The sequence below is a fragment of the Octodon degus genome, unplaced genomic scaffold, assembly GCF_000260255.1.
Source record: "Octodon degus isolate 3935 unplaced genomic scaffold, OctDeg1.0 scaffold00193, whole genome shotgun sequence".
Lineage (NCBI taxonomy): Eukaryota > Metazoa > Chordata > Mammalia > Rodentia > Octodontidae > Octodon > Octodon degus.
In genome coordinates this window covers 3,926,787-3,940,064 of record NW_004524769.1, presented here as the reverse complement: position 1 = coordinate 3,940,064, position 13,278 = coordinate 3,926,787, and the positions used below count along the sequence as shown (strand labels likewise).

The window sequence follows — 13,278 nt, the reverse complement described above, 5'->3', positions numbered from 1 at the left end:
TTATATGTATGTAATTTATATGCCATCTAATCTTCACAAAACTCTCTGAATTAGATGCTAATACCCTTGTGCTGTAGTCTGGGACTACAAGAATTTCAAAATTGCAAAGTTGCGAATTTTTCCTATCATAGAAGTTGGTAAAAAGTAAGTCCAAGAGAAGATTTTTAAATTTCAAGCTAGTGGTCTTCTCCCTACAGCATAGTGTCTCCCATATATTGGTATTTTTAATCATTTACTCAGGTCAGACCTAGAAAGGAACGTTGTTCATCAATCACTGTGTTAGTCATCAAACTACAGGTTCCAGAAGGGGTTCCTAAAGCCTTGCTCATCCCTCCAAGTTACACTTTTGCCGAGGTCACTTCCAGACTCCTGTGTGCTGGAAAAGCCCCTGAGAAAGCTGACTGTGAAGCCCCGTGTGATTCTCTGGGAACAGCAGGGAGCTTTCAGTACATGCACCCCTGACAAAGCGCCTCCCCCAACCTGCTGCCTACCCTCCAGCGCTGGGCCGTCTTCAAAGCCAATATACCTGCTGGGGAAGACTGAAGGTGCTGATGTGGTCAGGTTTGTCGGCACACACTGCTCCACGGATAAAGGCAAGGGCCGGGTCTTCACATCTGGTGCGGGGTAAACAAAGGCCCCTATGGTCACCCACGACGACAAGGTGATTCCAGTCAGAAGGCCTCCTATTGCACCCTTGATGGTTGAAAAGAAAAGAAATTAATGAGATCAGACAAGGCTGTCTGGGATAGAATCCTGAGGGGAGGAGTGCTCTGCCCCTGGACGGTGGCTGTCCACCTCCGGTCTTGACTACACGCATCGGGAAAGGCCTGCTTCTTACTCCAACTGCCACAGGACAGTTTCTTCATGCAATAAGTTTATTTCCTATACTAAGACAGTGGACAGTTGTGCAGTGATGACTTTATTTAGATTTCTGAGAATTTTTTTTCCTTATAGTTTCTTGTTCTCATCACTTTGAAAGAGTTTGCACCTCATTCCTTGCAGAAGAAATTCAGAAGCTAAGGAAAACTTCAGAGCATGGAGACAGTGTGGTCACGTTTTCTTAGCAGCAGTCACGCAGGACAGCCCTCAAAATCCCCTGATGTGCTAGGGGTTTTGTTTGAGTGTAAATGCTAGAAAGTGGAGGTAGCAGTTCCGTTGCTTGTGAGTTGCACTTCTGGAGAAACCATGGGAAGGCGAGGACTGATTTCTCCTGCGAGTGAAGCAGCTGCTCTCGCAGGGCCAGAGGTCGTGAAGAGCCGCTGAGGCCTCTGGTCTGGGCCACAAAGCGGGGCCCTCCGTGGGAGAGGGAAAACATTGCTAGCTTGTGGAACACATAGAGAATCTTGGCACAAAGCACCAGAATGCTTTCTCCGTTGTCTCGGAGGATTAATGCACTGTGGCTGATTTGAACGCTTGTGCCTTGACTTAGACCAGACTGCTACAAACTCTTATGGTCCACAGCCAGGTTGATGTCTTAGGCCTTGTGCGCTCCAGTGTCTGTCCAGGCCATTCAGCTGTGCCACTGTGGCAGAAAAGCAACCACAGACAACAGTGAAACAAAAGAAGCTGGCTATCTTCCAGGAAGGACAGGGACACTGATCTTGTTTAATATTATATAATATTCGCAGGTCACAAAATAGAACTCTTCTTTCTTTGAGTGTATGATCCACCAAAATTGAAGGATGCAAACCACTGAAATCTTATGGAGCTACTGCGTAGATTTTGGGAGACCAGGCATAGTCTTCCTGTATTATCCTCAAGGGCATCAAGGTCCCTGGAACCCAACATACTAATCCTAATAGGACAGCGGTGGAGGTGGTACCAATGCCACTCTGTTTACTCAGCCAAGGAGACTTATCAAGGGGTGACCCAGGATGAACAGGGTGCCCTGCAGTGTACACGTAAACAAATACAGAGCCATGTTCCCGAAGCCCAAAGACTTTCTGAACATACATGCTGGTAAGTAAGTGGATGATAATGTTGTTAGATTAAGAAAATTATAATTCTTTAAATATTTTTAAAATATCACTTTATTGCCTTTCCCTAAGCATGTGCACTTGGATTCACACCCTATGCAGTCATTTAGCCAACTTCTCCTTGAACACTTGCCACCAGCTGGCCCGTAGAGCACCGTGAGGGAGCTCCAGCACCAGCGTGAAACCAGGCTTCTCCCTCCCCACTGCCTACATCAGTTAATTAGTTCAATAACATGAGCTATTTTAGGGAAGTGGTGAACAAATAAAATTGACATGCATTTTCAAACTTTGATTTTTTTTAATTATATTTTAATGCACTATCTCTGAATCCACTTCATTTTTAAAATGCATCTCATGAGCCTTGCAATGAGAGAAGTGTCAGTGTTATCTGTAAAGGGGAAGCTTGGATGGATGCCTGACATATCTTAGTGTACGAACACCTCTTCCCTTTGATTTTTTGTTTTGAAAATGACTTCACTGCAGTCAGATATAGGAGGGCTCAGGTCTTGTTTAAATTCTGTCCAAATCCGTGAACTCATCCTAGCAGGGACAAATGGCTTCTCTGCATGGGGATGAAAGGGGAAAGAAAACAGCAGGTACAACTTGGCCTGAGAAGCGTGGTGTGGGGTACGCGATCCTTACCTTCCAGTTCACAAAAGGAAACACGAGTCCCAAGGAGAACAAGCCCAGCATGGGTCCCCCACACATGCCGTGGATGCTGAGGGAAGCCTGTGGGACAAATGCAACCAACGGTCAGCCCCCTCTGACTCCTCCGGGCCTCCTGGATGGACCCAGCAGGACCCCAAGCGCTCGTCCCCACCATGCTGCTCATCAACTGCCTGCTTTCTGCAGGCCAGTTGTAGGTCCAAAGCAACACTTGTGTAAAAGAAGAAAAAGTGTATATACACACATCTGTGCCTGTGCCTCTGTGTGTGTGTGTGTGTGTGTGTGTGTGTGTGTGTGTGTGTATGCATAAAGAGGAAACACAAGTGAAGTGCATTTCACTTAAGGAGGAATTAACTGATCAGTCTTATTTTATCTTAGCAGGAAGGGAATTCTGGGCAGAGATATAGCCCAGTGGCGGAGTCCTTGCCTGAGCACTGCTCTCTGGGTCTCCTGTGCCATCCCACAAGGCATCTACCTGGCTCGCAGAAAGGCGCTGAGAAGACAACATGCTGAAGACCTCACGTAAAGAAAGACCTCGGCACCCTGGACGCGTGGCCTCTGGTATGCCCCATAATTCTGGATTAGTGGGTAACACTTTTGTAAGTGAGAAAATTGGGGCTGAAAGAAACATAAAAAATCTATTTCCATTCAGAAAGTGGCAGAAGTGAGATTTTAATTCAGATTTTTATGGCTGTAAGACCCTCATTTTTTCTCAAAAAGAGCACTTTAAAACTCAAGAGATAAGTCGCTGTAACATCCTGTCTTGTTTAAGAGAGAAAAGGGCTTGGAAAGAGCCCACTGCCAATGGTCACATTCTAATCCTAGCCTGTCACACAGCACTAGGATCTGGTAAACTTTCTACCATTAGCTCAAATTCATTCCACATCAGACTTGTCTTCCTTCTCCCCACAAACGCACAGGGCCAGTGGCTGTCCATTCTCCAGCTGCCATGGAAGGCTTTCTCTTTAGAAAGATGGGAAGCATTGCATGGTCACGATCCTTTTCTTTAGAGAACCCAGCACCTCGGATCTGCCACCCACAGGCTGGACACAAGCGGGGTCAGTGGCATCCTCCCCAGCCTCTCTTATTACATGTGGCATCACCCTGCTGTGTGACGGTAACATTATGTCACAATTCCTGTTGCTGAATTTGGAACTTGTGAGCAATTGTATAGGAAGGTCAATAAAATAGCAATGTTTATCTCTCCCTATGGAAAAAAATTAACAAACGTATAAAGTCACTAAACAGAAAGCCAGTACTTGATCACAATGAAAAAAGAATAGAAGAGTTTCTGGGTTTAAATACCTGTGTATATAGGTACACATTCAATTGCAATCATATGTGTATTTCTGTAGGGCAGAAGACAAAAACTTTGATTTTTACTGTATTCTTGTGATGTTCATGCTTCATTGGAAGAATTAATTCAAAGTTAGTTTATTCCTTGTCAAAGATTGCATCCCACCTGTGGTACTCCTACAGGCAGAGGACAGAGGCTCAGCAAGGTGGTCTGCAGTGGAGGCTGCTGTGTGGCCTCTGCCTAATAGCTTCCATTGCTGTCTGTGCCTCACGTTTCTCACGTATGAGGCACACAACATAATAGCTGCTCACGGTTGGCTTTGGTTTCGTTTGTTTGCCTTTTGATGAACATTCAGTGTAGAATCCAAGAAAAAGCAGGAAGTCTGCCTGGCCTCTATGGACCTCATGCAGAGGGACCCAGAACACGAACAGCTCTTTCATTCTTTCTTTTTTTCTTTTTCTTTTTTTTTTTTTTTTTTTTTTTGACAGCTCTTTCTGTATCACCACTGTTACCTACCAGCTGTGCTCCAGAACTCTGATTTCTGAGTCATCCATGTGCTCTGATTGTTGGAATGGGCTGAGATCTAAAGAACACTGTCTAAGATATGTCTCAAAGTCACCACAAAGCTGAAAAGAGCCAGCTGATGACATGCAGGACAGAAGCATCTCGGCAAGAGTGACTTCCTCGTGACTCTCTGCTGAGCCCTGGTGCATGGGAGGCCGGCTGCCACGTTCTGGCTCGCCCTTCCAGCCCACCCTAGGAAGGCTCTGGGTGCCCTAGTTGTAGTTGGACCACAGCGCACACGCTAGGTTGCCCACAGCCCTCAGCTGGCTGAGGTGTGCTGCGGCTCCACAACATGAAGGCGGCACACAGCATGGGCCAGAGTCTTTCAACTGGAAAATGTTCCCTTAGCGTTTTTCACAATAGGATGCTCTAGGAATGCATTGTGTAGATTCTTAAAATAAAGCAATGCCCTCGCACTGCAGAAACACCGCAAGAGGAACAACCTAGATCTCCCACAGACACACAATGTAAGTGAGGGGCGGCTGGGGGAACGCAAGATGCAACCAGGCTCTCTGACTTTGATATGCCTGGGGTTTGTTTTATTCTTACAGAAGTTCAAAATGTTGATCCATCCCACTCAAGATGGCAAAGCCATTTGGAAAATTAAACAGGTGAATTGCAGGCATCGTCCTTTAGCCATCAAAGTCAGATGAGCTCAGGGAAGTGAATGAGCTCTTAGGGACAAACACCTGGCCCAGGAACCAGACCAGGTTCTTACTTGTGGGGCACCAGCATCTTCTGTGTTGTAGAACTGCGTGGCACACATTTTGCCCAATGAGGAAAGGGGCCCAGGATGCCCCACTGACTTAGCGCAAGCTGCCTCCCCACCTGCCTGTGACAGTTGTCTCCCACCTCTCCCTGCCTGTTCTGTAGCCCTCACGCCAGCATTGCTTAAAAATCAAATGTCTCTGAAAGCTAAGGAGTTGTCATTCAGGTGACCACCAGAGGGGAAGGGTGACACTCCTCTAAGATAAACTGCATTATATGCAATGTATTAATTATTGTAACTGTCCTACTAACCTGTTTTGTAACTGTCTCATTGCTACTTCTTTCTCAATAAAATTAACATAAGAAAGAACAAAATGAAACAAGGCTTTTGTAAATGAGAGGAAGAAGACCTGGAGGGAGGTGAAGAGAATGGGAAAATAATAATTAAAATATCTTTTGTGCAAACACAAATTTCCTACAATAAATGTGAGCAGTACTTATAATACAGTTGTATTAATATGAAGAAATAATAAACTATAATAACTCTAAAAAAAGAGTAAATGCTAACTGCAATGAAACAGGGAAAGCCAGGAAGAGCAGAGTATCTGAGTAGACTGGGAAACATGGCCCCTTATCCTGGGAAAACCCAGCTCTGAAGGTGCATCTGCTGGCCCTCGAGGCAAGCCTGCCAGCGGCCCGTTCCTCTGTGTGGCTGAAGAGCTTGCCGAGTACCTCGGACGTTGTAAAGAGACGATCGGGCATCTGTGGAAGGCGAAGGGTGTAGGAAGGCCCCTGGCTTAGGGGAGAGGACACCAGAGCTCTAGGAGCAAAAGTTGTCTGCTGCAGACAGGCAAATTATCTCATCGCTCACGTTTCCCAGACACGTCCCTGAACTTTGACAGGGAAATAAAAGAACCGGTGTGAGCAGTCCTCAGGTAAGATTTGCTCTGAAAAGTAGACGCCACTCCAAAGTTGCTTTTTCTACAACTGGGGACAGGAATCCCATAATTACTGGCATTCTATATGCAATGGAATCATTTTGCATTGCTGCCACTCAAGGAATTTGTAGATCCCTGTCTACAACATGCTGTGTGTCGGGGACTCCCAGCCACTGTGCGAACCCAAGCAGGATTTCACCCTCTCCTGCAATCAGCCACAATGGGAGGAGCTAGAAGGGCCATCCTGAGCCTCCTTCCAGTGCTGATGTTTTGTGCAATTGAAGTTGGATATATGAGGAGCAGTTCAGCTTGGATCATAGTTAGCAGAGGGGCTGTGGCCTAGCTCTGCTCTGCTTCAGTGAAGCAAATGTGGGGTCATCTTCAGCTTCTGCTCCTAGAGAGTGGACACTGTGGCTATACTGCCTCTTACAGCAGGGATGAGGATGGGACGGGCGACAACATCGAAGCCTGCACCTAAAGCATTCAGACTACACGCATGCAAGTGGCTATTAACGTTCTTATATTTAGTTTGAAAGGTTTTCCTAGGATTTAGGTGTCTAATTTTAACAGAATGTACTGTGCCATTATCCCATTCCTAGTTTTAGTAGTTTCTGAAAGCCAATTGACTGGCAGGGAACATGTCTGTCACTTTTGGACCCTGCCCGCATCACTGAAAGACGGGAGATCCCTGTGTGAAATTCCGACTTCTCCCCTGGTTACCTGCACGACACTCCCCATGAGGGAAGCCGCCACAGCCATGGATGTGCACAGAACGCCGAACAGGAGACCTGGAAGAGAAAATGTGCGGGCTTCAGTTCCCCCAAAGTCTCTTGGCTTGGGGACAGACACTGAACCCCAGGCAGAACCGTGTCAGGCCCAGGACTGCAGGGAGGACGGCGCTTCCGCTCCAGGCTACGGGCGGAGCACTGAGGAGCCCCGTCTGCCCACCGTGCCCTCTCACAGGCCAGGCAGAAGGAACGGCCTTCCAAAGCCTTCGGAAGAGCTTTATCCCAGGAAGCAACAGGGCAGTGTACAAAGGGACCAAGGAAACCATGCAAAGGAGTGGGAGTTATTCCTTGTTAACATCCCACCTCCTCCGAGGCCAGGGAAGCTACTATTTCCTTGAAGCTCAGCCCAACATCCCCTCCAGTTCTCTGCGAGCTCTGCGCTCATCCTCCTCCAGGTGTGCAGCCCTGGAAAGGGGCTCTGGTTTCTTCCTTCCGGGCTTTCTTTACATCACCATCCGGGTCCGCCTTTCTATCACGTAATGATCATTTCGTCCGTGTTACCACAGAACCTCCAGTGACTACATTCAAAGAGCCGAAGGGCTCACGTAACGCAGCAGTGGATATTTTTAGTCACTTTAAAAGATGTTGTCTACTTCATATGATCTGTTAAAAATATCTTCCATTTCTCTGCCCTTTTGTTTCAAACTCATCTTAAAAGCACACCTGAGTACATCTTGAATTCCCTTATTAAGCCATAAACTAAGAACAGGAGAAGCAGCCAAAGACACGGAGACAGAGACGGACAGAGTGACTGAAAAGGAGAGAAGCCTGCTTTGTTCGTTCTCTCTGCACCCTGGCCCAGCTAAATCCCCAGTTCAGATGCCAGTCTAATGACAGCATCAGTTGTACTGAATTCCAACCAAAGGCGGGCGTAACCAGGCGCCGTGCTATCAAATTAGAACTTAACTCCTATGCCAAGGACCTCCGGCTCTACCAGGGACTCCACTCCATAAATTAGCCCATCCAGCAATCTACCCAGATCACTCTATCCAGAGGAGTATCTGGCACTCTGTGCTAGATGTTTGTCATTACCATACTAGCGTTTTATTTCCAATTTAATATATGTTAACTGATCAAATATTCATTATGACAAACACACTTTTCAAATCAGGAGAGCAAATTTTGATGCCAGTTTCTAACTTCTCAACAAGCAAAGGAGATAAAAAAAAAGAGAGCTCACAAGAACACCATGAACCAAGTACAACCAGCACACAGCTGCCCAGCTTCTCAATGGTTGCCACGATCTTGACATGGATGGTTAGGATGAAGAAAGCGGTTTTCCCTGACTCTGCATTGCTCTCTGCGAAGGAAACACTCTATCTACCTGAAGAAATGAAGGAAGGAAGGGTTTTCTTTTTTCTGACTGCCATCTTGCTGGGCCAACAATTTTGTATTCAAATGAGATTCTAGGGCAGTCATCCTTCCATTTAGGTTTTTGCTATTTTGTCCTGAAAAAGGATTGATTCCAGCAGTCTGGAAAGGTGGGGATTTAAGGAAACTTGGCAGTCTTATGGTTCTGGATGTTGGCTAAGAGACTTGTGCAATCATAATCCAGAGCATTGGAAGGTGGTTGGATTAAGGTGTGGAATCCGGTTGGGCAAGGTGGCTCAGCAGAGTGGGACCTAAGGGTTTCTCTCCCTCCCTGCCTGTCTGTGGCCTCCCTCTGCTTCCTGATGGCCACACCTTAAGCAACGCTCCCCCACTGAGCCCCTCTGCCCTGCTGCCCTGCGTGGAGCCAGCCACACGTGGACTGAACCCGCCACAAACTTTTTTAAATCCAAAACAAACTTCCTTTTTAAGTGTTGCATGTCAGGCCTTATGCACAGTTATAAGAAAAGTGATGAAGACAGGGTTCCACAGAGACCCGGAGCCTGTCACCCCACAAAAAGAAAGAAAGCTAGGAGGGAGAAAAACCGCCCTCAGGCCACAGTGCAAACTCAGACTGTGAGTAGAGAAAAGCAGTCGGCACCTGATTGGCACAAGCAGCGCCGGGGTGGTTGCCATCCATCAGCCCATTTTCAACCATAGTCTATGAGAAAATGAGGTCCATGAAGGGATGAACTTATTCATCCAGAAGCTCAAATGCTCGGTAAATGGTATAACTTCTGGAAATAGTTCAACCAAAGAACCAACATAAAAGCCAGTACTGAAAATTGGCAACTTCACTGTGATGGGAGAACACCCAGGCTCTGTGAAGCAAGGAAACAAGGAGGCATCAGCCAAGGGGCAACAAATGAGATTTTTTTAAAAAAATCAAGAGAGGGTAGGGCCAGGGAGATGGCTCAGTGGAATAAGCGCTTCTCTGGCAAGCACGAGGGCCTGAGTTCAATCCCCAGTTCCGCAAAAAAAAAAAAAAAAAAAAAAAAAAAAAAAAAGGTAGAACAACAGTAAGTTTAAATGCATCAGATGTCATTAAAAAATCAGTAAAAGGAAATTAAAAGCCATGCTATGCCTCGAAATCTCACTCCCAGCATTGTATCAAAAAGCAAAGAAAACTTGTTCACAGAAAGGGTTGCACAAGATTATTTGTAATGAACTAAAGGGAAACAGCATAGGGCTCTTGATAGAAATGCAGTTGGCTTTCCATTCCTTTGGTTCCACATCCACACATTCAATCAACTGTGGACTGAAAATAGTTTGTAAAGTGAATCTCTACAGAAGATATATAGATTTCTATTCTTATTGCCTACACAGGAAAGTACAGCATTGACACAGCTTTGACAGGTCTCTTAATTACTTTCTTCATTGTGAGACAAAATGCCTTAAACTCAAAGCCAAAGAAAGAAAGGTTCATTGATCTCACAGTTTGTGGCAGTCTCAGTCCTTATTCAGCTGGCTCCACAGTAGACAGGCATCACAGAGGAGGAAGAGCTCATGGAGGGCAGAAGATAGCAAAGGAACGAGGGATGGCCACAGCTCTTTCTGTCCCTTGTGTTCTACCCAGGCTACTTAGGGCAGGCAGCATCTGTACCCTTTCACCCTTGTTCCCTTGATCCTAGCATTGCATCATGGATCAATGCCGGCATCTCATACTCTAGACCTCTGAAAAAGCCCCACTATGGCTGCATGAGGCTTTGAGGAACATCTAGATAGAAACCATTAAAACATTGTATTATGCATTATAAGTAATCTGAGGATAATTGAAAGTACATTGAAGGGGGGATGGCGAGATAGCTCAGTGGACTAAGTGCCTGCACACAGATGCGGGCTCTATCCCCAGTACCACATGCTGCGCTGGCCCCAGCCCCTGGCTCACTGAGCCTGCCACTGAGTCCAGATGTGTTAGTGCATGCCTGTAATTCCAGTACTGGGGAGGCTGAAAACAGGAGAATCACTGCAAGTCTGAGCTATGTAGTGAGATGCTGTAAGAAAGAAAGAAAAAAGAAAGAAGAAAGAAAGAAAGAAAGAAAGAAAGAAAGAAAGAAAGAAAGAAAGAAAGAAAGAAAGAAAGAAAGAAAGAAAGAAAGATTATTGGAGGATACACATAGGCTGTATTCAAATACTGCTCCCTTTTATATAAGGAATCTAGGCGTCCTTAGATTTTGAAATCCACAAGGTACCTTGGAAGCAGTTCTTTGTGGATACTGAGAACTGTTTAGAGACAAACAAAAACAAAACCAGAACCTGTCATCCCCTCATATACACATAAGTGGGATATCTATATATGACATAGTCAGAAATAAAAAGTAAAGAACTATGGGTACACAAAGCAACATGTACCATATAAGTCACAAAAAATATTGTGAAGAGTCTTTTTTAAAAGATTTCTTAAATATTGGAGTTTTTAGTACACAGTCTACAGGGTCTCACTACACAGGCTGGACTCGTAGTGATCCTGTCTTCAGCCTCCCAAGCGCTAGGATGACAGGTGAGTGCCACCACAATCAGTCTCAGTCACCCTCTCAGTGCACCCCTGGGGTAGGGCTAGCACAGCACGCCCACCCCAGTACCCCACCCTAAGCAGGTGCTTTAGTTCACTGAGCTATCTGACTGGCCCATGAAGAGTCTTTATACAAAGAAAAAATAGGTACTATGTGAGTCTACTTGTATGAAATTTGAGCAAAGGGAAATGAGTTTGTAATGGAGAAAGCCCGCATCGCTGATGCCGTCAGAGGGCAACTGGAGCAGAGCACTCGTGCAAATGGCCCAGCAGAAGTTTCCATGGCGACAGCAATGCATTCCATTACTCGGACATCACTTGGGTTACGTAATACGGGCACTTGGCAACCTGCGCACATCTATACTTCACATTTTCTCATTTCATAAGAGGTGACTTCTTTATATTCCTAAAACAATTTGATCTTGCTAATGGTACACATGATAAAATGATTAGGGAAAAATGTGCTGATTTATGCAATTATATTTAAACATCTCAAAAGCATGATGGGCTAATGGATAAGCAGAGAGCTGGATACCCGGATGTAAAGTGAGTTTAGGGGAAAGCCAGTGGGCAGTGTAAGTGTGGGGTGGGCGCAGTTCCCACGGGAGCCTTGCAAACATGGCCGAAGAGTTAATTTTTAAAATAAAATGTAAAGAACCAGCACAATAGCTGAACCAAAATTATTATTAAGAGATTTAAGTCTCAGAAATTTCAAAATAATGCTAAGAAAAATATGAATTCTTTATACATCTAGGAGAAAATTAGTCATTAGAAGAAAAAAAAAGGGAAGGATATGCAAAACAAGCAACTTATACTACGACAATCAAAAACAAGGTTTCAGGGGCCGGGGAGATAGCTCAGTAGAATAAGAGCTTGCCTGGCAAGCCCAAGGGCCCGAATTCTGGAAAAAAAAAAAAATTTCTAGCTACAAGGGAATTGAGCCAGGGCTGTGAGTTTGAGGCCAAAGTAGGCAATGTAATGGAGCCACAGCTCTAAAAGTAAATGTAAATAATGATGCAACTGTGAATATTTACTGCCAATATTTGTGCTTCCTATTAAAGGAGTTTAAATCATATAAATCAACAGGAAGTGAGTAAATGACAGTAAAGCTTCCCTATATTAATAATAAATGAGATCACAGGAAAGGATCTTAGCATAGTGTTGAGGAGAGGAGGAGGAGGACAGAGCGAGGAGGAGAAGGAAGGGGAGGAGGAAGAGGAGGAGGAGAGCGTGGAGAAGGAGAGCAGAGGTGGGAGGAGGCACCGGGGCTTAAGGAGGGAAATGTGCCCACGCTCCAAATGCAAGCTGGAAAATGCATGATGCAGTGGGAAAGACCAGGGCTGCTGCCAAGCAGGAAGCTCATGAAGATGGCCATGCTTCCCCGGAGCACTTCTGATGTGCAGCACATTATTGCAAAGTTAACCCAGAAGGATGGCTAGGTATCAGGAGCTGCAAGAATCGTGTATACAAGAAAATATCTATAGGAATAATTTCAGTGTATGAACTAAAAGTGGTAAGTTGGTCTGTCAGATATTTTATAATAAACATATATAAAATATAAAGAAAAATAAACAAAATAAATAAATAAATAAAATACTACAGAGGTGTCCTATTAAAAATGTGATGAAAAGTACCCCTTTTCCTTCAAAATTTTGTCGAGGGTCATGTTTTTGAGAGGTGATGTGAGGTGAATGCGAAGTTTTATTTAATGGCTCGCTGTACTGGAAAGCTGAAGACTGCAGCAGATTTATATTCCAGCTCTTGTTATAACTTTTTAAAAGACTGTGAAATTACAAAAGTGCACATGAATCAAGTTCTAATACACTGTATGATGGGTGGATGAGGCAGTCCATTGTACCATTTCCTTCCTTGGATTCTCAGGCATAGTTTGGCAGTGCAAGAACATTAACATTAACAAATTCAATAAAAAGTAAATGCAATAAATAAATAAATAAATAAATAAATAAATAAATAAATAAATAAATGGTGTTGGTCCTGAAATTGATAAATACTTTAAGGAACATAAGTATACAATATGAAACATCCTTTAGGACAAGTAACTTTATATTCTATATTGATATTGACAAAAATATTTAAAACTAAGGAGGAATACTAGGTAAATGATTAAAAGAATTGACATTTTAAGACAAAAACACTAAAATTTTCATCTTTAAACATAAACAAATAACATATATTGAATATCAAATATGGGATTTAAAACTATTTGTAATCTGGGATGAAATATAAGTAAACATATGACTAAGACTTCAATGGAATGAATTTTAAATACAAAGAAATAATGAAATAGTAAAAGAAATGATAAATACACTTGATAAAATATGAAATTAAAATTTCAGCACATCAAAAATATATTTTAAGGGCCAGAGATTGAGTCAGTGGCACAGTGCCTGCCTGGAAAGTGCAAGGTCCAAGTTTGATTTCAGGTTAAAATAAAAAATAA

At 44.1% G+C, this 13,278-nt stretch overlaps 1 protein-coding gene across 2 annotated transcripts in view; it reads right to left on the bottom strand.

The window, feature by feature from the left end:
- Positions 1-13,278, bottom strand: part of Slc5a12 (solute carrier family 5 member 12) — a 57,668-nt gene that overhangs the window by 10,885 nt on the left and 33,505 nt on the right. Inside the window, exons 10-12 of one of the 2 annotated variants that reach the window (XM_004644119.2) lie at positions 6,870-6,937; positions 2,619-2,705; positions 527-693 (exon numbers count right to left, since the gene is read on the bottom strand). In XM_004644119.2, the coding sequence (XP_004644176.1) occupies positions 527-693; positions 2,619-2,705; positions 6,870-6,937 (322 nt within the window). The remainder of the gene's footprint in view (positions 1-526; positions 694-2,618; positions 2,706-6,869; positions 6,938-13,278) is intronic. The other variant, XM_023704231.1, reaches the window with a different exon arrangement.